Consider the following 25276-nt stretch of genomic DNA (forward strand, 5'->3'; position numbering starts at 1 on the left):
CCGCTCCTCGCCGAGGACGTCCAGGCCCTCCTGTGCGTGTGCTTCAGCATCCTCTGGGTGCACTTTAGGAACCCCGTCGATATGGAGCCTGGAGAAAGCTTGCTCCCAGCTCTTCCTGCCACGGGAGGCCTTTGATGGCAGAGCTGCAAGTTGGAAACACAATTCTGTTTATAGGTGACAGGAAGTTAGAGAGAGAACGAAGGGGGTGGCTCTGGTATCACCTCCCAGACACCCCTGTCAACCCCGCTGGTTTTCTAGTCTTTATTCCATGGGCTCACAGACTGGGATCTCTGCAGACAAGGTGGACAGGGCAGCCACTTTGGACTCAGACCTGGATTCAGCTCTGAGAATCTGCCGCATCTCCAAAGTGGGCTCTGAAAGCCCCTTTGTTTCTTCCTTCTGGGAAGAGTTAAGAGTGAGCCTTGAGCCTACATGTGCACAAGGCCTGGGCTGCTCTTTCTCCTTTGCTGTCTCCTGCGTGGCGCACAGTAGGTGTCTACTACATGTTTGCCCCATTGAGTTCTGGGGCACACTGTGTAAAAGGAATCTGCATGTGGCATGGTTTGGAGCACTGAGCTTGGGCCTAGGATGGAATTTTGAATATATCTGTGACATCTTTGCAGATTTATAAACGGAATCTTTATAGACTAAATCCCTTCAAATGCACATAGTCTGGAAATGAGAAGGGAGCAGGATGGAGGTACAGCTATGGTGGGGTCGGGGTGCAGGGTGCCTGAGGAACAGAGAGGAATCCAGCCTAAGTTTAGGATGCCAAGTGAAGGCCTGTGGAAAGAATTCAGTGGGTGGCGGGGAGCCTGTGGTCAGATTGATTAGGAAGGGTCACCAGTCACAGGCAGGAGGAGGGAGCAGGGAGAGGAGAGGGTGGCTGACAGGTGGTAAGGCAGACCCCAGAGCCAACAGAGCCAGGAGTCTGACATCGCATTGGGGGCTCAAGATGAGAGGCTGAGACCGGCGACTTCCAGCCCAGTTAGGATTGGGGGTTGGGGGTTCCTCCTCACAGCTTAATCTGACGCTGTTTGGGGAGGGTGAGGCGGAAACCCGATCCTCTAGTCCCGGGGCTCCGTTAATGTTTAATCAGATAGGATCATCCGATGGGGCTCCGGTGGCGTGATCTCCCGGCCCCCGGACGTGGAGCTCCCACACCCTAGGTTTCCACCGCGCAGGGCTCGAGGCTCCCGCGGCGTCTGCGCTCGGGTCGGGGCCTGGGGCGCTGAGCCCGCCTTCCCGAGCTCGGGCGCTGTGTGGTTCCGATGGGCGCCCGCGGCTCCGCGCGGCCGTGGTGGCCGCTGCCGCTGCTGCTGCTGCTGCTCCTGGGCCCCGCGAGCGCCCACGCCCACGAGGACGAGGACAGCCTCTACGAGGAGCTGGAGCTGGCCTTCCCGTCGGAGGAGGACGGCCCGGCCGCCGCGGCCCCGCACGTGGTCAACGCCACCTTCCACCGCTGCGCCAAGGTGCGGGCGCGGGGCGGGAGGGGAGCTCCCCCGGCGTGGGATCTGTGTCTGTGCGATGGCTTGCCCCGCGCCGCCTCAGTTTCCCCGTTGTAGTGAGGGCCTGGAGTGATGTCTCCCAGGGCTGGTGGTTGGGGAGGAGCTGGAAGGCGCTTCTGCGCGGCGCGGCGCCGGGGAAGGGTCGCGGGGATGGAGGCCGGCAGGCGCCAGGTGGGCCAGAGGACGGGGTACTGCCCTGCCGCCGCTGGACCCAGACCTCCCGCGCCTAGACCAGCCAGCCCAGGGTGGAGGTCGCAGGCTGCTTTCTTCCTGTGCGCGCAGGAGAGTGTGGAGACAGTCTAGGAGAGAGGGCGTCACCCACGGAGGGGTGGAGGACCTGCAGGAGGCGACTTTTAAAGGGGAGCAGACAGGAATTGTCCTCGAGGCGTCACAAGGTCTTTGGGGGTCTGGGTTAGAGGAAGGGCTGCCGTCCTGGGGGCCCAGAAGCTGGTGCACCTGGCAGCTGGACCCAGGAGGCTTGAACCCTGCGCACCCGAGTACCCATGGGTCGCCCAAGATGGGCATGGTGAGGCTCTTGAACATTGCTGGGCCCGTTTCCTCCGATTATAACCTTACCCGGGTTCTCCTGAGGTTCCCCTGCTGGGCGCAGAGTCAGACCTGGGGGTGAGCCCTGGCTTAATATCACTGGCTGTGTGGTACTTGGCAAGTCATGTAACCTTGAGCCTCCATGAAAAGGGAGTGACTGTCCTTCCTGAGGAGTAACTGCTGTGACTCCGAGTGTCCCCAGGGTGCAAGACAGAGGAGAGGTCTTTTGTAGCAATTCCCGTGCAGCAGGTGGGCATGTCTCTGGCTGCAGTGTGACACCTCATGGCCACACTCTTTGCTCCCTGAGCAGAGAGGGCCTCTGTGACAGCAGCTCCGCACTGCCCTTCCTGGGCGCGCTCCCTGTCTCCCCCTAACCTTTCACCTCTAGAGGGATGTTATAGGGTTGTGGCCAGGACAATATGGACATTTCTAGTTGCCCTGTCCTAAAATAGTCGTTCTGGAAGTAGTGCCGTCCTGAGAGGCAAGCAAGCAGAGGCTAGACAATCCTAGGACCAAGTGCTGGGTGCTTCTTCCTTGGGGAAGTTTGGAAAAGCGACTTCCTAAAATTCATTTATTCGTTCCTTCAATGAACATTTTGTGGGGATTGAATTCAGAATGAAAATATTTACAGTGAACAGAAAAGGATTTTAGACCACGCTTTCTCATTTCAGTTATGAGAAACAGACCCAGAAAGAGGAGGTACGCTCTCTGGTGCATTAGAGCACGGTTTCTGGAGAATTCTCATTCCACTGCACAGAACGCTCTCCTAGTTTATTGGATTTTTATTTAGTGGAGAGCACATTGGGTGGGTTGTTGAAGCATAAATAAGAGTTCAACAAATGGAGGTGGCAGCCAGGTGTGGTGGCACATGCTGGTGATCCCAGTACTTGGGAGGCTGAGACGGGAGGATCGCAGGTTCAAGACCAGCCTCGGCAATTTAGAGAGCCTCTCAACCACGTAGCAAGACCTTATTTCAACATATAAAATAAAACAGGGCTGGGGTGTAGCTCAGAGGCAGAACACCCCTGGGTTCAATCCCTGGGACCATAAAATAAATAAAATAGAATGGAGGAGGCAGGAGCATTTTCTTCTAGGGTCAGGAGCAGCAGGAACAGAGGTCAGAGCTAGGACAGGTAGCAGCAGGGAGTAAGGAATGCATTTATCCATCTTCTGCAACGTAAGCCATTCTGAAGGTAAAGGGCATATTGTCACTTATTTGACTGTTGTAGAACCTCACCTGCGTGAACACAAGGTTATTTATAATATTCACTTATTCTGCCTGTGCAGTGAGGCGTCTGCATAGGTTCTGCTGTGTGGCCACAGCACACTCTCCTCTCAGCTGGCTCCCTGCTTGCCGGTTGCTGCCTTTCTGAAGGCCAAGTTGGTTCGGAATCTCAAAACCCATTTTGTAAGCTGGGCGTGGTGGTGCACACTCCTAATCCCATTACTTAAGAAGCTGAGACAGGAGGATTGCAGGGTTGCGGCCAGCCTCAGATACTTAGTGAGGCCCTCCGCAACTTAGTGAGACCCTGTTTCAAAATCAAGAATAAAAAATAGGGCTGGGAAGCTGGGTGTGGTGGCGCACACTTGTAATCCCAGCATTCGGGAGGCTGAGACAGGTGGTTCGCGGACAGCTTCACCTACTTAGTGAGGCCCTCTGCATAGTGAGACCCTGTTTCAAAATAAAGAATAAAAAAATACGGCAGGGAGTGTAGTTCGGAGGTAGAATGCCCCTGGGTTCCATCCCCAGACCCACCAAAAAAAAAAAAAAAAAAAAAAAAAAAATAGGGCTGGGATGTAGCTCAGAGGTAGAATGTGGCTTTGGGTAAAGGGTTGTGGCTTCTTCTCTGCTGGAGCGTAAGGTGCACAGAGATACAGCAGACGAGGCTGCAGGAGAGGTTGAGGCAGGAACCAAGAAGAAGCATGGAGACTGGGTGCTAGTCATCAGGCCGTGGGGAAGCACAGAAGGATCTGGAGCAGGCAAGAGCTAAGACCCAACGTATCCCCTCCGGTCATTTGCCTCGCTGCCTCCATCATCCCTTCTGCCTGCATTTCTCTTGGCCTCCCCAGCAGGCCTGGGCCATAGGTATTATGGTCCCTGTCACACAGAGGAGATAGCTGAGGCTCAGAGAGGGTGAGTGACTTGCTTGTGGCCACACAGTCAGTAAATGCTAAAGCTGGGATTTGGTTCCAGGTGAAGGGGCTAGGATGGTGAGGAAGAGATTCTGATTGGCCTACTGAGGAAGGAGTGTGATTAGGATGTGAAAGGCTGCTGGCCTTCAGGCAGGGCTGCCAGGTCTGACCAGGCCGCTAGGGACCTTGTTCCTAGAAAGCTGGGGGCAGCTATAGAGGGGACCCCGTGTACAACACAGTTTCCCTTCTTGCCTGACTGCCAAACGTGAGAATGTGTGAATTACATTAATACTAATGGTTGGCCTAGCTAGGGAGGCCTTCTGCAACTCAGTGAGACCTTGTTTCCATATAAAGAATAAAAAACAGAGAATGCCTCTGGGTTCCACCCCCAGTATTGAAAACAAAGCAAAACAGTGGCGGGAGGCAGGCTGGCTGGGGTTTTTCACATGACCCTGTTCCCTGCTCGGGGCCAGGATGCCTGGAGGTTGCCAGGCACCTACATGGTGGTGCTGAGAGAGGAGACTCACCGCGGGCAGACGGAGCGCACAGCCCGCCGCCTGCAGGCCCAGGCTGCCCGCCGGGGCTACCTCACCAAGGTCCTGCACCTCTTCCACCACCTCTTTCCCGGCTTCCTGGTGAAGATGAGTGGAGACCTGTTGGACCTGGTGAGTCGCCTGCTTGGGCTGGGCATTCTTGATAGGGCTGGAGGCTGACCTGAGTGGGCTGGGCACTGAGGGTCGGGGGGAAGGCCATGGCACTCTAGGCCTGAGCCAGGTACCACGCCCAGGGACGCCGTGTGTGCAAGCCTGGCCATGCCCGGGGAGCAGGCTCTGGAGGAGGGACCACACAGACAGCTCTGGGCAGAGCTGGCATCCTGCCCTGCGCTCTGCCTGCAGCCGCCCCGGGGCGCTGTGAGGACAAGGCCCAGGCACTCAGTGGAAACTGAATCACTTTATAAGAGCGTGACACGGGGTGGAAAAGCCCTTCAAAGCGGCTGCCCTTGGAGTTGAGTTTCCTCCTCCAGGACAAGGCGGCCCTTCTCTGTCAGTTCCCTCAGTGTCACATTCTTGGAGGGGCTAGAAGATGTCTAGGTAGCTCTGGCCTTATCCCCAACCTGAGCTCAGCTGCTGAGATGTGGGAGTGCTGGGCTTCCCAGCCTGACAGAGCAAGCCATATTCCTTTTCCCCCTCCATAGGCAGGCTGCGCCAGGCAGAGGGAGTGTGGGAGGGTCGCAGGGTGGCCCACGCAGGGCGCCCAGGCAGTCTGTCTTCTGGGACCCTGGGAGGGAGAGAGCCTGTGGGGAGGGGGTGGGCGGATCATGGGGGCAGGGGTTCTGGTCCTTTGGCTTCTGAAGTGGCGGTGTCCTGGCCTCCCTGGCTTCTGCAGGCCCTGAGGCTGCCCCACGTGGAGTACATCGAGGAAGATTCCTTTGTCTTCGCCCAGAGCGTCCCATGGAACCTAGAGCGGATCCTCCCAGTGCGGTACCAGGCAGAGGACTACACGCCCCCCAGTAAGACCCCAGTGCCCTGGAGCCACCTGCTCTGTCCCCTCCCCTCCGCAGAGGACCCTCTCTCTCAGGGGATTGGGGACTTAGCGTCCTCCACTAGACTCACCTGCCCCAGCCCCGCCATGGACAGCCTCATTCCTTGCTTCCTGCGGCTCCAAGCAGAATGCAGGGGACTTTCCTGGAATGATCCTCTCCTCCCCCTTTGGAATGGCCAAGCTGGCTGTACTTACCTTGGGGAGAGGCGAAATCTGACCGTGACTCCCAGTCCCTGGGACTCCAGCCCTGAAGACAGGGCCAGACTCCTTGTGTGTGGCTGCCCCTGCTGCCTCCTGCTCCCTTGGGCTCCCTGTGTGGGCCTCATGCCCCTCCAGGCCTCCTGCCCGCCCTCTGCCTGGTGTGGCCTGCCTGTGGAGAGGGGGGAGGAGAGGCCCGGGCAGGGAAGGTGAAGTGCATCTGCTGGGGGGAGAAGGCTGGAGCTTCTGGGTGGACCTTTTGAATTTGAGGTGCCTGTAGCCTGAGGTCGAGCTCAGTGGAGCGTCCAGGCAGATGGTGCGAGGCCTCAGATTCCAGGGTGAGCTCAGACTCACCCATTAACTGTGGGGTCCTGTGGGGAGCGCCTTCCCTCTCTGAGCCTCTTCTTCCTCATCTATTGAATGGGCACCATAACCCCATGCCTCGTAGGGTTTGTTGAGGCGCCAGTGAGGTGAGGGGCACGCAGGTGTGTTGGGCACTGGAGGGTGAGGCTCCTCGCAGGGCGGGACAAGTGTGCATCTGGCATGGCGGCCAGGAGAGGTGAGGGCCTGGTCAGGGGGAGTGGGTTGGGTGGGGCCAGGCAGCCTGGGGCCTGAGAGGAGACAGGTGGGATGCAGGCAAGTACCAGAGCCCTGGGATTCCATGTCCACACCCAGAGCCCGCCAGTGTGAGGAGTGGGGAGGGACAATGGGCAAAGGGTACAGAGGCCCCAAGCTGAGCAGGAGAGAAAGATCAGGCCTCTGATTAGCCCAAGTGCCCTTGTCAGCAAGAACCAGAAACTCGGTGGCAGAAAGGAGAGGCATTTCTTGTCCACACACCTGGAGCTGGCCGCCCCAGCTCAGTGGTGGCAGCGTGCTCCCCAGGGCCCGGCAGAGCCTTTTCTACAGGTGGCGGCAGCACCTGGCTTGTGACTCGTGACTCCCGTCTGCCTCTGTCTTTGCATGGCTTCCTTTCTGTGTCTGTCTCCATTGTTTTGTAAGGACATTCAACACTGGATTTGGGGCCTACTGGATTTGGGGGAGATTAAATGAGGGACTATATTTGCAGTGCTTAAAATGGCGCCTGGGATGTGTAAACAGTTTGTGTGCTTCCGCTGTAACACCAGCCTCAGGCGTGTTCTCTCCTCTCCCACAAATGCTGCCTTGGAAAGATGGAGGTGCCCTGGTGGAGGTGTTCCTCTTAGACACCAGCATCCAGAGGGACCACCGGGAAATCGAGGGCAGGGTCACCATCACCGATTTCGAGAGTGTGCCCGTGGAGGACGGGGCACGCTTCCATAGACAGGTACACATGACCCGCGGGCAGGAGGGCTGCCGGCCTCTCATCCTGGCCTGGAGCTGGTGGGGACCCCAAGAGCATCGTGGTTGCACCCCCAACGGTCCCATCCTTCCTGCCATCAGTCAAGGGGTGAGGGTTGGTCCCTCTGCTGGTGCGTCATGGGGGGTTGGCTTCCTCACGTGGTCCTTGTGTTGGTCGAGCAGGCCAGCAAGTGTGATGTCCATGGCACCCACCTGGCAGGGGTGGTCGGCGGCCGGGATGCTGGCGTGGCCAAGGGCGCCAGCCTGCGCAGCCTGCAGGTGCTCAACTGCCAAGGGAAGGGCACGGTCAGCAGCACCGTCATAGGTGAGTGACGGCCCTGGGTGGGTGGGCTGGCCTTTCATGCGGGCCTGATGTGAAAGGCAGTATAAGCCCGGGGCACTAGTGTCTCCTGACTGGAGGCTGAGTGGCCTCTGCCTGGAGGCCCAGAGGGTTAAAGTTGGTAGGCCTGGAGGTTTTGAGTGCTGATGGAGAGACCGCAGCCTGAATGGGGCAGAGGCTCGGCCAAGCAGGTTGCTCTTTCCACGGTCCCACGCTGCCCTCCCTCCCATTTCCTTGATATGTCTCAGTCACGTTATCTTACATTTGGATAGCCCAGAGGTGATCTAAGCTTGTATTATTCTCTGTCTGCCACTTGCTTACCTCTAAAACCAGGGGCTGGCTTGCCAGGCCGACTTGGTGGAGGGGCTGACAAGGGTCTTCCCCAGACTTCTGCAGGTTCCTCTAGCCAGTCCACATGGGGGCCATGGAGAGGTCTTGCTGAGACCCAGGGCTCTGGGGGCCTGGACAGGGAAGCAGGGGGAGCCTCTGGCTTTTCGGGTCCTACAGTAGCCAAATATTGAAGGAAGGGTTCCCTACACCACACCCTGAGCCTGGCATGGAACACCTGCTTAGCAGTTGTCAAACCAGCCAGAGACGGGCGCCTGTCCAGGTTACACAGGAGCCTCTCTGGGGAAGTTGTTAGCTCCGGGCAGAGTGCGAGTGTGCCAGGCACTGGCTCCGAGCTGGCAGAGGCAGCTCCCGCCTGTTTGCAAGGTGGAGCAGGGCCAGAAGCCTTTGGCCTGAGGCTTTCCTATTGAGCACAGGGGTCAATGTTCCCTGAAAGGCAGGAATCAGTATCCTGACCCTCCAGTGCCCTTTATTGATTGACCTCGGCCAGGCGGGCCAGTTCCCTAAAACCAGTGTATGTGGGGGAGGGCCTTCCCCAGCCAGGCTCTGGCTCAGGAGGGCTTGTTGGGGAGGAACAGTGCCCTCTCTGGGGTCCAAGTCAGTGCACAGAAGCCCCTCTAGCATTAGCTTGAGCAGAGCAGGGCTCAGCAGGCAGAGCTGTGGCTTTCACTGTTGCTACCAGTTTCTCCTCTGTAGGTGATTAAAGCAAAGTGTCAAGTCTGAGCACAGAGATTTGCACAGAGCAGGCACTTAATATCTGGAAGCAGTCATTGTGGTAGTTGTTTTTGTTTTGTTTTGTTTTTTTGGTACCGGGGATGGAACCCAGCGGCATTTTACCTCCAAGCTACATCCACACCTTGGAGGTAGAATATTTCTTTCTCTCTTTCTTTCTTTCTTTCTTTCTTTCTTTCTTTCTTTCTTCTTTCCTTCCTTCCTTCCTTCCTTCCTTCCTTCCTTCCTTTCCTTCCTTCCTTCCTTTCTTACTGGGGATGGAACCTAGGGGCATTCTACCTCTGAGCTACCCCAACCCTAATTTTTATTCTTTATTTTGAAACAGGTTCTCACTGAGTTGCAAAGGGCCTCACTAAGTACCTGAGGTTGTTCTCAAACCGCGATCCTCCTGTCTCAGCCTCCCAAGTGCTGGGATTACAGCGTGTACCACCACGCCTGGCATGGTAGCTGTTCTTCACTACACATAGTTGGGTGCCCATTTCCCTCCCGCCCCTCCCCATGTCAGGGACTTGCCTGCTCTCCTAGGCGCAGGCTGTGGGATGCAAACCTCCACCTTGGCCCCCAGGATGTCCCAGAGGCCCAGATCTAGAGGTTCTGGGAGGTTGTCCTGGCTACACACCTGCTTGACAGCGGGAGCCACAGCAAGCAGGAAAGGACAGTCAGCGCCAGGTCTCCAGGCCACAGGCCAGCGCCCCCTGCTGGCGATAGGTTAGAACTGCAAGCTCCCAGGCTGGCTCAGAGTGGGGGCCACACCCTCAGGAATGGAGGCGTGTGGGCCCCAGCTCCAGGGCGTGGAGCCTTCATCCTTCAGAATCCAGGAAGCACCTGGCCCTGTTTCACAGAGGGGCGGGGCACAGGGCACAGGGCACGGCTGGTGAACAGGCTGTCTGGGTCCAAAGCCTGATCCTGGCGGAGGGGCTTTTGAGTGAGACCTCAGAGGGTGGTGGAGGGTGGTGGAGGACTGAGAGGCCCGAGGCAGGGCGTGGAATCCCTTCTGCGTGTGTCCTCTGGTTTCCTGGAAAGGTGGGGGGTGGATGTTTATTGCTGAGGCCATTGCTAATAGGCTTCCCCGAGTTTGTGTGTGTGCTGGGGGTAGTGAGAGTGTTAAGGAAGTGGCTCACACGCTCCCTCGTGGGGGCTGGCAAGCCTGGGATCTGCGGGCAGCCAGGCAGGCGAGGGGTTCCGGCAGTCTCTAGTCTGAAGTCCATCTGGAGGCTGCACTCCTTCCTCTGGGGATCTCAGTCTTTTCTCTGAAGGCCTTCAGTTGATTGGGTGAGCCCCACATTATGAAAGTCATCTGTTTCAGTCAGTGTCAATGAGGAAATCACACATGCTTGTAATCCCAGCATTTGGGAGGCTGAGACAGGAGGATCACGGTTCACTGACAGCCTCAGCTACTTAGTGAGGCCCTTTGCAAGTTAGTGAGACCCTGTTTCAAAATAAAGAATAAAAAATAGAGCTGAGGGGTGTAGCTCAGAGGTAGAATGCACCTGGGTTCCATCCCCAGTACCACAAAAACAAAAACAAACAAAAATCCCAACAAACAAATAAAAGAAAAAAAACAAAGAGGACCAGGGATATAGCTCAGTGGCAGACAGCCCTGGATTTCATCCCGGTAAAACACACACACACACACACACCACACACACACACACCCTTCTCAGCAGCATTTGGGCTGGGTGAGCTTTGACCAAACTTGACACGAAATGAACAATCACTGTGACCTGAGGGAAGGGCCGAGGAGGGACGCACGTCCCCTCAGGAGGTGGCTCTGGCTTTGTCCTCTAGGGCTGGACTTCATTCGGAAAAGCCAGCTGGCTCAGCCCATGGGGCCCCTGGTGGTGCTGCTGCCCATGGTGGGTGGGTTCAGCCGAACCCTCAACGCTGCCTGCCAGCACCTGGCCAGGGCTGGGGCAGTGCTGGTTGCTGCGGCCGGCAACTTCCAAGACGACGCCTGCCTCTACTCCCCAGCCTCGGCTCCTGAGGTAGGTGCCCAGGCCGCTGCACAGGAAAGGAGGGGCTGGCTGGCCAACTGCGGGTTTCCTGGGAAAGGCTGAGCTGCCCTGACTCCAGGTCTCCAGGCCACAGGCTAGCTCCCCCTGCCGGTGATGGGTGGAACTGCCGCTGTGAAGGGGACCAGAGACAGCAAGCCTTCAGGCTTGGCTTAGAGTGGGGAGCAGGGTGCAGCCAAGGCAGGGGCCATGCCCTCAGAGGTGGAGGGGTACGGTTGTCATACCCCCAGGGCAGGATCTGGGGAGGATACTGGCACCTCACTGTCCCCCAGTGTGAACTGCAGCACCCCACATAGCCAAACCCCCGTGTGCTGTCCCAGCCACTCTCCCTCTTGAGGGCTTCCTTGGCTGGTCCTGTCCACTCTACCCAGGGTGGACTGAATGGCACCCTCAGCTTTGCCCTCCAGCACCTGCTTCCTCTGCCAGGCCACACCAGGAGACCCAGGGGCTCAGCCTACAGCACAAGCCAGCTCTCCCCTCTCTCCTGCCCAGAAGGGGCCTCCTACTGCCTGGCTCCACACCACCCCAAAGCTCCCTGGTCCTCGTGACAGCGTTGAGCCAAGCCCAGGAGATTGGGAGCCATCGAGGTCCCGAGGCCACTCTCCTGGGCGCTGCCGTGAGCCTGGCGCCATCACAGGCAGGGGCTGGGCAGTAGGGCCATGTGAACTCAGACAGCGCTCTGCTGTGGAGGAGCTAGTGGTCTCATGGGGCTCCTTGTCCTTCAACGAATGAACATTAATGTGTCAGGCTGTCTGGGGGTAATGAAGGGAAGGACTCTTGTTCCCCATCAAGGGCTTTGGGGTCTGGTGGGGGGTTGGGAAGTGCAGGTGCAACCCAGCAGGGCCATAACACCTGCATACCCTGGCCCAGCGGGGGCTTCCCAGATACTCACCTTAAAATTGCCTGAAGCCCAGCATGGCTTCTCTGCCTCACCTGAGCTTGGTTTCCCCCTAGCATCAATTGTTACTCAATTAATTTTTCGTGGTACTGGTGATGGAACCCAGGGGCATTCTACCTCTGAGCTTACACCCCCAGCCCTATTTTTTTTTTTTATTCTTTATTTGAAACAGTCTCACTGAGTTGCCAAAGGCCTCACTAAGTAGCTGAGGCTGTCCTCAAACCACAATACTCTGGTCTCAGCCCCCCAAATGCTGGGTTTACAAGCGTGAACCACCACCCCCGGCTTCTCCATAGCATTTATATGCCTAATAACACTGAATGGTTTGCTGTTTACTGTCTTTCTCCACTAGAATGTCAGCTCCCCGGGGGCATTGGGAATGGTGCCTGGCACATGGTAGGGAGCATGGAGCAGGGCTGTCGAGTTCCACACAGGGAGTCAGGTTCTCCCAAGAGGGGACATTTGAATGAAACCTAAACAGGTACACTGGAGCTGGCCAACCCAGCTGCGAAGGCTCGATCTGTTTCTGCAGCCCTTGCTCTGACTCCTGTCTCTGTACTCATCATTTACCTTTCCAGGTTATCACAGTTGGGGCCACCAATGCCCAGGACCAGCCCATGACCCTGGGCACCTTGGGGACCAACTTTGGCCGTTGTGTGGACCTCTTTGCCCCAGGAGAGGATATTATCAGTGCCTCCAGTGACTGCAGCACCTGCTTCATGTCACAGAGTGGGACATCACAGGCCGCTGCCCACGTGGCTGGTGAGTCACCACCCCACTGGCCATCTTGACCAGCATGATGCTAACAGCCCCTTGGGCAGGCAGGCAGGGCAGCCAGTGCAGGCTGCGGGTTGGAGGACCATACATGAGGCTGACCTGCTGAAGCTGGGTTAGTCAGCTGCCTGTCACTGTGGCAAACAGCGGAGAGAGCCGGGCATGGTGGTGCATTCCTGTAATCCCAGTACTTGGCAGGCTGCGACAGGAGGATCACAGGTTTGAAGCCAGCCTCAGCGACTTAGTGAGGCTGTCAGCAACTCTGTTTCCAAATAAAAAGTAAAACACACACACAATAAAAACAAAAAACCAAACCCAAACCAGCCAACGAACCAAACAAAAAAACCCATCTGAGATATTTGATTTGAAGGAGGACAGGTTTATTTCAGCTAATGGATCCAGAGGTCTCAGTCCATGGTTGTCTTGCTCTAGTTTATAGGCCTCAGGTGAAGCAGAACATGGCAGAAGGGTGCAGTGGAGCTCATGGTGGCTTGGGATGGGGGAGAGAGAGAGAGAGAGAAAGAGAGAAGGAGAAGAAGGAGAAGGAGAAGGAGAAGAAGAAGAAGAAGAAGGAGAAGAGGAGGAGAGGAGGAGGAGGGGAAGAGGAGGAGGAGGAGGAGGGGAAGAGGAGGAGGAGGAGGAGGAGGAGGAAATGGAGGAAGAGAGGAAGAGGAGGAGGAAGGGAAGAGGAGGAGGGGAAGAGGAGGAGGAGGGGAAGAGGAAGAGGAGGGGAAGAGGAAGAGGAGGAGGAGGAGGAAGGGAAGAGGAGGAGGGGAAGAGGAGGAGGAGGGGAAGAGGAAGAGGAGGGGAAGAGGAAGAGGAGGAGGAGGAGGGGAAGAGGAAGAGGAGGAGGAGGAAGAGGAGAAGGAGGAGGGGAAGAGGAGGAGGAAGAGGAGGAAGAGAGGAAGAAGAGGAAGGGAAGAGGAGGGGAAGAGGAGGAGGAGGGGAAGAGGAGGAGGAGGGGAAGAGGAAGAGGAGGGGAAGAGGAAGAGGAGGAGGAGGAAGAGGAGAAGGAGGGGAAGAGGAGGAGAGGAAGAGGAGGAGGAAGAGGAGGAGGAGGGGAAGAGGAGGAGGAGGGGAAGAGGAAGAGGAGGGGAAGGGGAAGAGGAGGAGGAGGAAGAGGAGAAGGAGGGGAAGGGGAAGAGGAGGAGGAGGAGGGGAAGAGGAGGAGGAGGAGGGGAAGAGGAGGAAGAGGAGGAAGAAAGGAAGAGGAGGAGGAGGGGAAGAGGAAGAGGAGGAGGAAGAGGGGAAGAGGAGGAGGAGAAGGAAGAGGAGAAGAGAAGGAGGAGGAGGAGGAGGAGGGGGAGAGGAGGAGGAGGAGGGGGAGGAGGGAAGAGAAGGAGAGGGTGCTGAAGCCCCACCTGCCTCTATTTTCCACCAGCTCCCTGTGCTCCACTTGGCTACCTATGGATTAATTCCCAATGAGGTCAGAACCCCAAAGTCCCGCCTCCAGACTTTGCTGCCCTCCAGCACAGGAGCTTTGGGGACTTGTGGGGCAGGATGTCTTGCTACCCAACTTCCACTAAGCAACCGATTGCGGGCAGCTTAACCTCAGGAAGTGTAGCATGTGTGTTTGTTGTGTCTGGAGACATGGACCCTAGCTGGAGCCCCTGACTGACAAGAAGAGCCAGGCTGCCATGTCTCTGACTCCCCCCCAGGAATGGCAGCCATGATGCTGACGGCGGAGCCCCAGCTCATCCTGGCCGAGCTGAGGCAGAGACTGATCCACTTCTCTGCCAAAGACGTCATCAACAAGGCCTGGTTTCCAGAGGCCCAGCGGGTCCTGACCCCCAACCGCGTGGCCGCACTGCCCCCCAGCGCCCATGGAGGAGGTGAGTGGGGTGGCAGGTTGGGCAGGGCCCAGCCTGGGGCAAGAGGCCTGAGTGCCCTTGGCCATCTCTGCCCTCTCCCTGGTGTGTGCAGGAGGATTGTAGCACGTTAAGCACAAACTTCAGCAAGGGCTCCCCAGAACCGTTACCATGTGCTTGGTTGGAAAGAGCTCAGTGTGTTCTTTAAGCCTCCTCCCTCCCGTGCTTCTAGTGCCCCCTGGTGGATGCCCCATCTTGCTCACTCGGGGCCTTGTTGCAGGTGGGCAGCTGCTCTGCAGGACTGTGTGGTCAGCACACTCGGGGCCTACACGGACAGCCACGGCTGTGGCCCGCTGCGTCCCCGGTGAGGAGCTGCTAGGCTGCTCCAGTTTCTCCAGGAGCGGGAAGCGGAGGGGCGAGCGCATCGAGGTGACACGCACCCCTCTGTGGGTCCCCGCAGAAAGCAGGGAGCTTCCAGGCCCCCACCAGCCCCAGCCCCTCCTCTGGCTCAAGAAGGGCAGGGCAGGAGCAGGGGTCGGCTGCTGCCAGAGAGCCACGCCCAGACGGCTTCCTGGGAGATCTGAGGGACAGCCAATGCCTATGTGGGTGCAGGAGGACAGGGCTGGCCCTGGTGTGGCTCTGGGAATTGAGGAATCTCAAACTTTAAAACACAACGATGCTGATGCTGTGCGGGGACACACAGATGTCTGGCCACTGTGTTCGTGGGCGGGGCAGTGCTGGCTGGGAGGGCAGGACTGCTAGGCAATGCCAGCCTGGGGGAGCAGCAGCTGTGAGCTGCCTCAAGAAGGCTGGGTCCTTCAGCTGATATTTTAGATCCCCCTGTATCTCTTGTTATTTATTTATTTATTATTTATTTATTTATTGGTACTGGGGCCTGAAACTAGGGTCACTCTACCTCCAAGCTCCACCCCAATCCTTTTAAGTTTTGAAACATGGTCTTGCTAGGTGCCGAGGGTCTCACTAATTTCCTGAGGCTTGACTCAAACCTGTGATCCTCCTTCTCAGCCTTCCAAGTCCTGGGATCGTAGGCGTGCACCACCACGCCCAGCCTGTATTTTCATTTTGAAGCCACTCCCAGTGTTTGGGAGACTTTTATAAACACAGAGCAGCCTGTGGGCAGAATAGTCTGCCTTGGGCAGGAGTGAGCTCCTGGTCTCCAGAGGGGTGGGAGGCAGGATGCTGAGGAAGGTCCCTGTGGCTTGGGTCAGGTGCTTGGTCCGTGCCTTCAAGCCTGGGCATCCTGTGTTTTCTGAGCCCTTTCTGAAGTAGATTCTGTCTCCCACGCCCAGGTCCGAGGGGGCAGGCGGGTCTGCCTGGCCCACAACACGTTTGGGGGTGAGGGAGTCTACGCCATCGCCAGGTGCTGTCTGCTAGCCCAGGCCAACTGCAGTGTGCACACGGTCCCTCCGGCCAGGAGCGGCATGGAGACTCATGTCCACTGCCACCAGCAGGGCCATGTCCTCACAGGTAGGAATCTGGGCTCTCTTGGGGTGTGGGGGCCCACATTTAGCCCCCACTGGGCTCAGACCCTACCAGTGTGATCCGTCAGACACAGGAGCCTGGTGCCTGTTGCAAACCCCAGTCCTGCCACTTCCGTGCTGTGTCCTGGGCAGCTGGCTCTCCTTCCCTCTGTCTCAGCCTCCTCCCACCTAAAGGGGATGGAGGGAACGTGTACAGAGGCGGGTGGTCCCTGAAGCCCGCCACCAGGGCAGCAGGGCAGGAGGTGCAGGTGGGGCCAGCTCCGGGACTGGAAATGAGCAGGCAGGGCCGACTATGGCTTGCTTTCCACTCTGCTGCTCATGATGAGTTCCTTAACAGCTGTGTGCCTCAGTTTCCTCATCAGTGACACGGGGAGGATGGGGCTGACCTGTCCTGGTGCTGGATGACACATCTGGGCTGTCATTATTCTTGTGGTCCCCATTGCTTTAAAGTCCGTCCTCTGATGGGCCACTCTCAAACACACGCCCAGGCAGGTAGCAGGGGTAACAGCTGGGGACCTTGTGTGGAAGCAAGGGATGGTGGTCCTCTGGTGGGGGGAGGCTGGGCTGTCTTGCTTGGAGGAGCATCACTGTCCTGGGGAGGCCCCGGAAGACAGTGGGGAGCCTTTGCAATACTTGGCTTAGGAGCCGGTTCTCAATTGAGCATGTACAGGGGAGCCACTGAGGGTTTAGGAACAAGAGGTGGTGGGTGGGACCTGGCTCTTGGAAGAGCAGGCTGGTGTACAGGATGGACTTGCAGTGGAAAGGGGGACCTGGCCAAGTGGCCGGAGCCCTTGGCTAAGTCAGGGGCTCCGCCGTGCTGCTGGCTGTTCTCACTGGGGTCCTGCTGGTGGGAAACCTGGTGGCCACTCACCCTCAGCTTTGGGAATGCCTGGCAGGGCAGCCTGAGCGCATGTGCCAGTGCACAGGGATTTGAGCCATGGACCTACTATCTACAGGGCACATCTTAGAGTCCCAGAGTCCTAGGGGAATGGTAGCCTATTTATGCTGAGTGGCTTTCAACCAAGATTATGCAGCTAGGGCGCAGAGAACCCCGGTGCCTGGCCGTGTACAGAGCACTCGCCATGCACCATGCACCCATGTCACCTCCCAGCATCCTTGTGAGGTGGTGCTGTTACTCTCACCATTTTACAAACACAGAAACAGGCTCCGTGTGGCTGAGTAACCACTATCTGTGGTTTTGTAGCCAGTGTGTGTATCTGACCCCAAGCACGTGGGCAGAGACCCCAGGTGCCCCATGCAGCCCCAAGCTAGATCCTGGTGGCCGATGGGGAAGGGGCCAAGGTTGGGCTCCTATCTCCAGATGAAGAGGAAACCATGTTTTCCCTGAGCAACTAAGGCTCAGAGCTTGAACAGCTCTCCCAAGGTCACTCAGCAGGTCAGGGGCAGAGTTGAGATGGGAACCCAGGAGTCCTATTGCCCCGCCCAGCATCTTTTTTTACATCCCTGAGTGTTTCTGGGTTTCTCCAGTCTCAGATATAAAGAGATGGGGTCCGGGCTGGGTGTGAGGGTGCATGCTTGTAATCCCAGCATTGTAATCCCAACCCCCACCGGAGGACCACCATCCCTTGCTCCCACACAAGGTCCTCAGCTGTGACCCCTGCTACCTGCCTGGGCGTGTGTTTGAGAGTGGCCCATCAGAGGATGAACTTTAAAGTAATGGGGACCACAAGAATAATGACAGCCCAGACGTGTCATCCAGCACCAGGACAGGAGGATCCAGGTTCTCGGACAGCCTCAGCTACTTAGTGAGGCCCTTTGCAACTCAGTGAGACTAGTTTCAAAATAAAAAATAGGGCTGGGGGTATAGCTTGAAGGTAGAATGCCTCTGGGTTCAATCCCCAGTACCAAAAAAAGAGATGGGGTCCATTTTGGGAAAGACAGAGGGTTCCCCAACATCCCAGTATCTGAGCTGGTCCCCCTCTGCCCCAGGCTGCAGCTCGCACTGGGAGGCAGTGGACCTTGGCCGGCACAGGCGGCCTATGCTGAGGCTAGGAGGGCGGCACGGTCAGTGTGTGGGCCGCAGGGAGGCCAGCGTCCACGCTTCCTGCTGTCACGCACCGGGCCTGGAGTGCAAAGTCAAGGAGCACGGAGTGTCACACCTCGCAGAGCAGGTGAGGAGGTGGGGGTGGGGACCAGGGTCAGGGTGGATGTGTCTGTCTCCAGAGGGCTGGGGGTGGGTGATCTGTCTCGGGTGGGGACAGGCTCTCTCTGGCCACTGAGCTGAGACTGCAGGGGACTCAGCAGCAGCAGTGAGGCTCAGGCTCAGGAGGCACAGTGGACGAGGGTCTGAAGGAGGTGCCTGTGGATGTGTGGGATGAATGGGGTGGTGCCGCTGGGCGGGGAGGTGGTGACAGATACCTGTGGGGAAGTGAGGGGTTTGGCATTGCTGTGTGGGGCATGCGTCTGCTCTGGTGCCCTGGAAGAGTGTGTGTGGAGCAGTGCCTATGGGTATTTGTCAGTGTGGGCCCATGTGCAGAGCGGCACTCCAGCTGGCCCGCCAAGCTGCACTGGGAGGGGAAGGGACATCGGGGTGGCACTGGGCCACACAGGCCATGCGGTACTTATGCTTTTCTCCTGGACCCTGACAGGTCACTGTGGCCTGCGAGGAGGGCTGGACCCTGACTGGCTGCAATGCCCTCCCCGGGGCCTCCCACATCCTGGGGGCCTATGCCGTGGACAACATGTGTGTGGTGAGGAGGCGTGATGTCGACCAGCGAGGCAGGACCAGGGAGGCGGCCAGAGTGGCCACTGCCATTTGCTGCCGAAGCCAGTCCCCAAAGCAGGTGCTCCAAGAGATTCAGTGACTGCCCAGGCCTGGCGGGCACCTGGGCAGAGGCCAGGAGCTGGGTGCTGAGAGGATGGAGATGGCTCTGCCTGCTGGCACTGGCTGGGGGCAGGGTCCTCACCCTGGACCCTCCTCCCTTATGGGGGGCCTGGATCTGGCATCCCACCATTAAAGCAGGTCCAGCTGTGCACCGTGGGCAGGAGCCCATGTTGTGCTCTTGCTGGCCAGGCCTGCAGTTCCCAAGCCTTCATGGGGAGCAAGGGGGCATCTCTGGTGGGTTGGAGGTGGCCCAGTACCAGTCTGGGAAGTGCAGGTGAGGGTGCCGGAGCCCTCATTACCTGCTTACTCTTGGAGGCCTCCTGGGCTCTCTGGTTAGCGGGGGCCAGTTTCCCACAGCTTTAGGGGACGATGAAACCCAGTGTCCTGTGATCATGGAACAAGCCTCCACTCCTCCCCGCCGCCTGCACTCTGCTGTATCCCAGGCTTTGACCCTGCCCAGGGCACCTGCGACAAGCCTCTGCATGGGCCGGCTCTTCAGTGTGCAGTGGAGGGCATCAGGGCACATGCCCCATATCACTTAAGTCCCTCTACTGCCCCATATGGTGCACTGGCACCCCACTTTATGGAAGAAATGACCTGAGAGGGGGTGTTTGCCACACGCACAGTCCGGAAGGAGTTGCCAGGCCTCCCTTGCTGCTCCAGCCAGCCAAGCCTCTTGCTGCCCCAGTCTCAGTACCTTGTCTTTACAGGTACCAGTGGGGCTGGGACATGGTCTCCGCGAGAGCAGAGCCTCCACCTCGCCCTCTGTTCCCAGGGCTTTCTCCAGTGGCTGTCCTAGTCTGACCCACTGTGGGCTGGAGGAAAGGCCCTGCGGAGTGGGGAGCTGATGACTGTCCCCTCCCTGAGCACCGCCCGACCCCACCCAAGCAAGCCCAAAGGGCTGTCTTTTGGGTCTCTCCTGTGATTCCTTTTTATAGCAAGCTTTTCTAGACCTGATTTGCTTTTGTAATTCAATATTTATTCTGGGTTTTGTAGCATTTTATTATGTGACTTTTTAAAATAAAAGCAATGTTGTTATGACTCTGGCCCGGCCTTCACTGCCTAGGATGTTGTCTTGCAAATACACAGCACTGGTAAATTTGCTGAAGGGGTAAGCAGGCATTTGATGAGTACTGCAACGTGAACTCCTCATGCTGGTTCTAGGAATGCAGTGGGGTCCTTGTAGCTTCTCAAGCAGTGGGGGTGCTCCCGCCTGGGGTCCTCCCTGTGCAGCGTGAGCGATGTTCTGCTGCCTTGCTTGCTGTTGAGTCCTGAAGCCCCCACTCCCTTCCACCCTTCTCTCCCCCAGCAGGGGCCTGTGAGGCACAGTGAAGGTTCATGGATCACAGGTACGTGCTCCTTACTCCCGTAAGGAGTCAGTGCTTGCCCATCATTTGTGATTTGAGATGAAGCCTGGCCTCAGATGGGGGTATCACTGTCTCAGCAAGATGTACCTCAACACAGCCCATGTCAGAAATAAAGGATCTGCTGCAAAGGCAGAAGTCCTCCCACACCCATTTCTAACAGTTCAGTGTTGTGTGTAGAAACATGGCTAATGGCTTGAATGCTGAACCGTACTCAGGCTCACCAGTACCCATGCTGCTGTGTAGTCCAAAAGCACCTCCTCCCCTGCCCAGGATGTCAGGCACATGTACCCCAACACCTTGGGACATGAGAGGAGGGAATGAATTGGTTCTTGCAGATGGTTGGCAGGTGGTCACCAGAAGTGGAGAGATTATCTGGGTTAGTACATGGGGGTGGAGGGAGACCCACATAAGTGGTGTAGGACATGAGGAATGAGACAGACCAGACCAAGAAACTCAGGTGACTGGGATGTGATATGGCGAGGGGGAGCTCCTCAGGAGAGCTGCAGCCGTGAGGGAAATGGCTGTAGGCCATGAGCCCAAGTTCTGCACCTTCACCCAAGCTTTGCCAAGGAGTCCTGGGACAAGGAGAGATGAGCCCAAGGCTTGGAAGACCCACAGCCACTCAACAGAGTGGTCTTTACTCAATCAGTGTAGGGGATTAGAAGAACCCACAGCACCTGTTTACACCAGGCCAGGCCCTCAGTGCCCCCACCCCATGGCCATATTTTGATACTTGCGGAAAAATGTTAGGGAGACTCCAACTCTACATTTTTGAAAAATTTATTTTATACTCTTAGAAGCTAAGAACTCTGCCACGCATGAACCAAATTTAGAGTTAAGATTCTTCCCTAGCTTATCTACTTCCTTTTAAAATTTTATAAACAAGATTTTGTACACAAGAGGTAGCAGAGGAAAATTCCAGTCTGCTTGTTCCAAGCTCAAAAGGTACTGCACACACCTCGATGTCAGCAGGGAGAGTGGGATGAGCCGGCAAGTCTGATGGCTCCGTGCTCTAGGTCCTACGACTAACTCTAGCTGTCAGCGGCCATGCGAGTCCACGGGAGGGTCCCGGGCAAGCTGCCCGCTGGGATGCGCACCTGTCCGTCCCAGGGTGCCTTCAGGGACAGGGCAGGCCATCCCAAGGTTGGCCTGGGCCAAGGGAAGTTCTTGAGAACATATAGCATTGAGTCAATTGTGCAATTCCTGCTTGATTTGCAGACCATAGTTAAAGATAAGATTATAAAAACATCTTCATCCAAAAAATTGGCAGTAAAAATGACAACTCTTCCAAGGCAAGCCTGTCACAATTGTCACTTGTGGTACTACATTAAAAAAAGTCCTCAGCAGGTTTGTTGACTCAGCTGTCGGTAAGGAAGTGGTTACTGGAAAAATGGAAGCGATGCTCATTGCAGCAACAACAAAACAAAATGAACCAAAGCTAGAGTGAGGCGCTGGGATCCTGATGCAGCTCTACACGAGGACAGCAGGTGCAGGGGTGGAAGGCGTTGTTTCCATAGGAAATAAGGGGACTAGAAGTGGCAATTTCACTCCTGAACTTGGGCTCCTGAGAGTGCAGCTACCAGTGATGATATCCTACCATGTATCATCACCAGTATTTCAAAGCGTGTCCCACACAATCTTTCGAGGATGGGTGTGGAGAGGTTAGAGTAGGGAAAGAAAACAGTAGGCCATGGGATATTCAGGTATTCAGAATCAATTTTCGAATATCACATTCGAAATTGCAAGAACACCAAACCCATCAGATTGCTGCTCACCTCTGCTTCTCTGAGGGCCCAGCTCTGCTCTTAAATGCTGGCCCTTCCATTTTCTGTATTTGACAAAATCCATACTAGCCTGTGGTAAGTTACACAAAATGAAGCCTGACTGCTCAGGAACTTCCACAGTTGACAGTAGAAGGAAAAGGTTATTCAAAGTGCCCAGCAGTGAAAACTGTCTGCCCAGTCACATGTCCCCACCGCAGAAGCAACCACAAAGGCACTTTGGGGCTGGCTGCGCCTCTTTGACTTGGCAAATCTAACGGACAGTGGCAGCCTGGTACTTCCCAAGGCTCCCCTAGTCCCATGTGTGGTGAATTGAAAATAAGGCAGAACATGTAACTAAAGGCAAGACGGGGCTGAAAATCTGAGCAATTCAAAAGACAGAATGTACCAAATATGAGATGCAAACATGCCCCCCCACCCCCCAAGGGAGCTGGTGTCTAACCTGAAACGAGGGAGTGATGCTATGCTTGGAATCACAACTCAACGGATAGGTATCCATTGCTTTCTAGTTATTTCTGGGAAAATAAGTCTTAAACCTTGCCTTTTGAGTACTGACTAGTTACGTTGAGGAGAAAGTGTTTTACGTTCCATTTGTGAATTAAAATTATGATGCAAATCACAAAGCAACGTCTCCCAATGTAGATGCTTATCTCCACATACAACCAATATGAAGGGCATCAGTAATTACATTTTAGGCAAAAGCAAATGATTGCAGATCACATGATTTAAGACTACAGTTTATTCAATATGTCTCCAAGCATTAAAAAGGTAATTTTATGAAGTAAAACTCAATAAAATTATATACTAAAGTGCTTATTTTGCTGTTATTAAAATTTGTTTTGGGAACAACATATAACTTCTTTAGTGACTAATGTCAAAGATGTACCCTATCTTTTGAAAAACACAGCATTTTTATTGCTCTTTTCAATGTTCATCATGTCAGAAAATACCTTAAAGAGCTTAATAATTTCCCAATTTCTGATCTTGGTAATATCTCATCAAGTTCCACGCTTTTGCCCAGGGCTCTCAACTAGACCCAGTGGAAGTTCTATACAAGAGGGAGACATATTAAATACAAAGGTCTGTGTAAAATGAATTCTTTAACTACTATTTTACAATGAAAAAGAATTTTACCACATATCTTTACATCATTTTTAACCAGATGTTCCTATGCAATGTTACTGCAAGATTAAAAAGGTGCCCCCACATACCTAAAGGCAGCTTGCTTTTCTCTTAAAATATAAAAACCAAAGGAATTTCTTTTGTGGCATCATAGAGAAAATAACTTTACCCTCACTCTTGCACATTCTTATGAGAAAAGTCTGCCATCAACTCTATTTCCTAAAATCTCCAAGAAATGTGGGTGGGCGTACGGACTGCACCGTGGGCAGCTGCTGGGTCTTCTGCCGCCGCAGGCCCAGCCTTCTGGTGTCAAGGAAGTCTTCCCTAAGACCCGCCCTCCAGAGTCACGGCAGCTCTCCCAGGACAGTCTCCAGGCTCTCTGAGAATGAGATTCTGGTTTCCAAAAGGTGCTGGGCATCCTGGCTTTGTCAAGTGCTGGAATGCTCCTCTAAGGATCAACATCATCAAGATCACTTCTTAATTCGCCTATCATCATGGGAGATTCTGAACCCTGTGGGACAAAACAGAAAGTTAAAGTTTGGGAAAGAAGTTTTTTTATACTGACTCCTTATTCGGGGCCTGTAACTTAAACTTACCCTCCTACAGGACTCAACTGCATGCTTACTACAGGGTAATAACATACAAGGGTAACTACAGTAGCTTCTACTTGACAACTCATGACTGCAAGATGCTTTCATCTCACTGGTCACTGAAACAGCCCACAACTTGCCTAACACCACAATTCTCCAGCCACATAGGCAGGTCTCATTACAATTCCAAGTGAGCACTGGGGCAGAGAAGAGAGGGACTGGCCATTACTGATACGTGTTCTGAGCAAGGCACTGCACCTGGCACATACATATGTTCTGGGCCATTCCTGGGTCTGTGTTCTGGCTCTGTCACCAGCTGTGTGGCTTTTGCTTTATACACTTAAATACTTGTACAGATCCATCATGCATCTTGAGACGTATCTAGCTGGAGATGGGGGAGGAGAAGGAACACTTTTCTTGTGGAAGGTTTCTCAGGCTGAGAAGGCAGTTAGAATGGTAGTGAGAGGACGGGTCTTTGGTGGAAGAACAAAACATTTGATAGGCAAAAATTTAGAGAATGTCAGAGGGAAAGGTATGCAGGGCCAAATCAAGCAGGACTACGTGGAGGATTCTAGCCTTTAGCAGAAAGCAACTGAAAGATTTCAGCAAGTGAACTAGAGAAGCACGAGTGGAGGTAGGGATTCTTACTGAGGTTCTGACTAAGGTGTCTAGGCCAGACCAAGACAGGGTGAGTGCTGTTTAAAAGAACCACAGTGTGCGTGGGAGCTGGCTGAAGGATGCCTAGCATGCCCAGGCTCCACGGGGCACACAAGTGTGCTGTGTGTGAGATGAGAAATCTGATGGGGCACCAGCTTTGGTGGGGCGGTGAAGAGGGGCTGGGCACGTTGAGTGTGAGCTGTCTTTGAAGCAAAGCAAGTGGAGAGTCAAGAACAAAAGCTATATATGTTCAAGCCTGGAGCTCAGAAGCCCATGGTAGTAGGTGTGGAGGAAAGCACTGGGCAGAGGACAAAGGGACACAGGATGGAGACTTGTAGGACATCTACGGGGAGCCTTAGAGGTAGGAATGGGAAGGAGTTTGAGGAAAAAGAAAAAAAAAACAGCTAGAGGGGTCTGAGGAAATCTAGGAGTGAGGTGCCATGGGAGGTACAGAAGAGACTGCTTCATAGTGTCAGATGCTGCTGAACGAGCCACCAAGATGAGGACTGGGAAGCATGAGCTGCCTGCTGCCCCAGCCATGGAGTGAGGAGGGAGGGAGTCAAGCTGGACGAGGCTGAAGGATGAGAGATAAGGAAATGGGGACAGGTAAGTTTAGAGAATTCTTTGGAAAAGGAATTAGGAAAAGGTTGGCAGTGAAGAGAAAAGAGGGCGAGGAAACAAGGAGGAAGAAAGGGTTGGGTTTTTTTCCCCCATTAAATAGGATAGGAGGGAACTGTGTTGAAACATTGTTAGAAAGAGCAACACTTAGGACATTTCAAGATGGTATATGGGGATGGTCATAGAAGAGACACCGTCACAAAAGGCCATAGACTAGAAGAGATGTAATGAAGAATCACATTCACACTTAGTTCAGTATTCTGCATGTAGCAGGTGTTTGATAAACATTCCTCTAGTGATGAATAATGAACACGTTTTTGTTTAAAATAAAAGCTCACAGGGCCTGGGGCTCAGTGGTAGAGGACTTATCTAGCATGTGCAAGGCCTGGGTTTGATTCCCAGCACTGAAAATCAAGAACAAAAACAAAACTAAAAAATTTAATCATTCTGAGTTTCTTGGCAAGCTGGCATACTTCGGTAGCATGAGGCCTTTCCTTTCAAAGGTCTATATTTCTAGGAAGCTGGGGAAAGCAAGATAGAGATTTTTAGCAACCTGGCAAGATGAAGGGAACAAGCTAGAACAATATGCATGTGGCCTGGCCTCACTGGGACCATGTCCAGGTTGACTGGTGTGGCCG

General features: G+C 55.1%; 2 protein-coding genes across 2 annotated transcripts in view; one reads left to right on the forward strand and one right to left on the reverse strand.

The window, feature by feature from the left end:
• Positions 1-1271: 1271 nt before the first annotated feature.
• Positions 1272-18483, forward strand: PCSK9 (proprotein convertase subtilisin/kexin type 9; the record flags this gene model as incomplete). Its single annotated transcript, XM_080691426.1, has 12 exons — positions 1272-1472; positions 4661-4852; positions 5574-5697; positions 7097-7230; positions 7428-7569; positions 10453-10649; positions 12153-12336; positions 14007-14180; positions 14437-14585; positions 15467-15644; positions 17609-17790; positions 18268-18483. The coding sequence occupies 12 exons, from the start codon at positions 1272-1274 to the stop codon at positions 18481-18483; spliced, it is 2073 nt and encodes a 690-aa protein (XP_080547552.1).
• Positions 18484-23221: 4738 nt separating this feature from the next.
• Positions 23222-25276, reverse strand: part of USP24 (ubiquitin specific peptidase 24) — a gene marked incomplete at both ends in the record, with an annotated part of 137394 nt that continues 135339 nt past the window's right edge. Inside the window, one exon of the mRNA XM_080690941.1 lies at positions 23222-23284. Coding sequence (XP_080547067.1) covers positions 23222-23284 — 63 coding nt within the window. The remainder of the gene's footprint in view (positions 23285-25276) is intronic.

This window comes from Muscardinus avellanarius, assembly GCF_963383645.1.
Source record: "Muscardinus avellanarius genome assembly, chromosome: 3".
NCBI lineage: Eukaryota > Metazoa > Chordata > Mammalia > Rodentia > Gliridae > Muscardinus > Muscardinus avellanarius.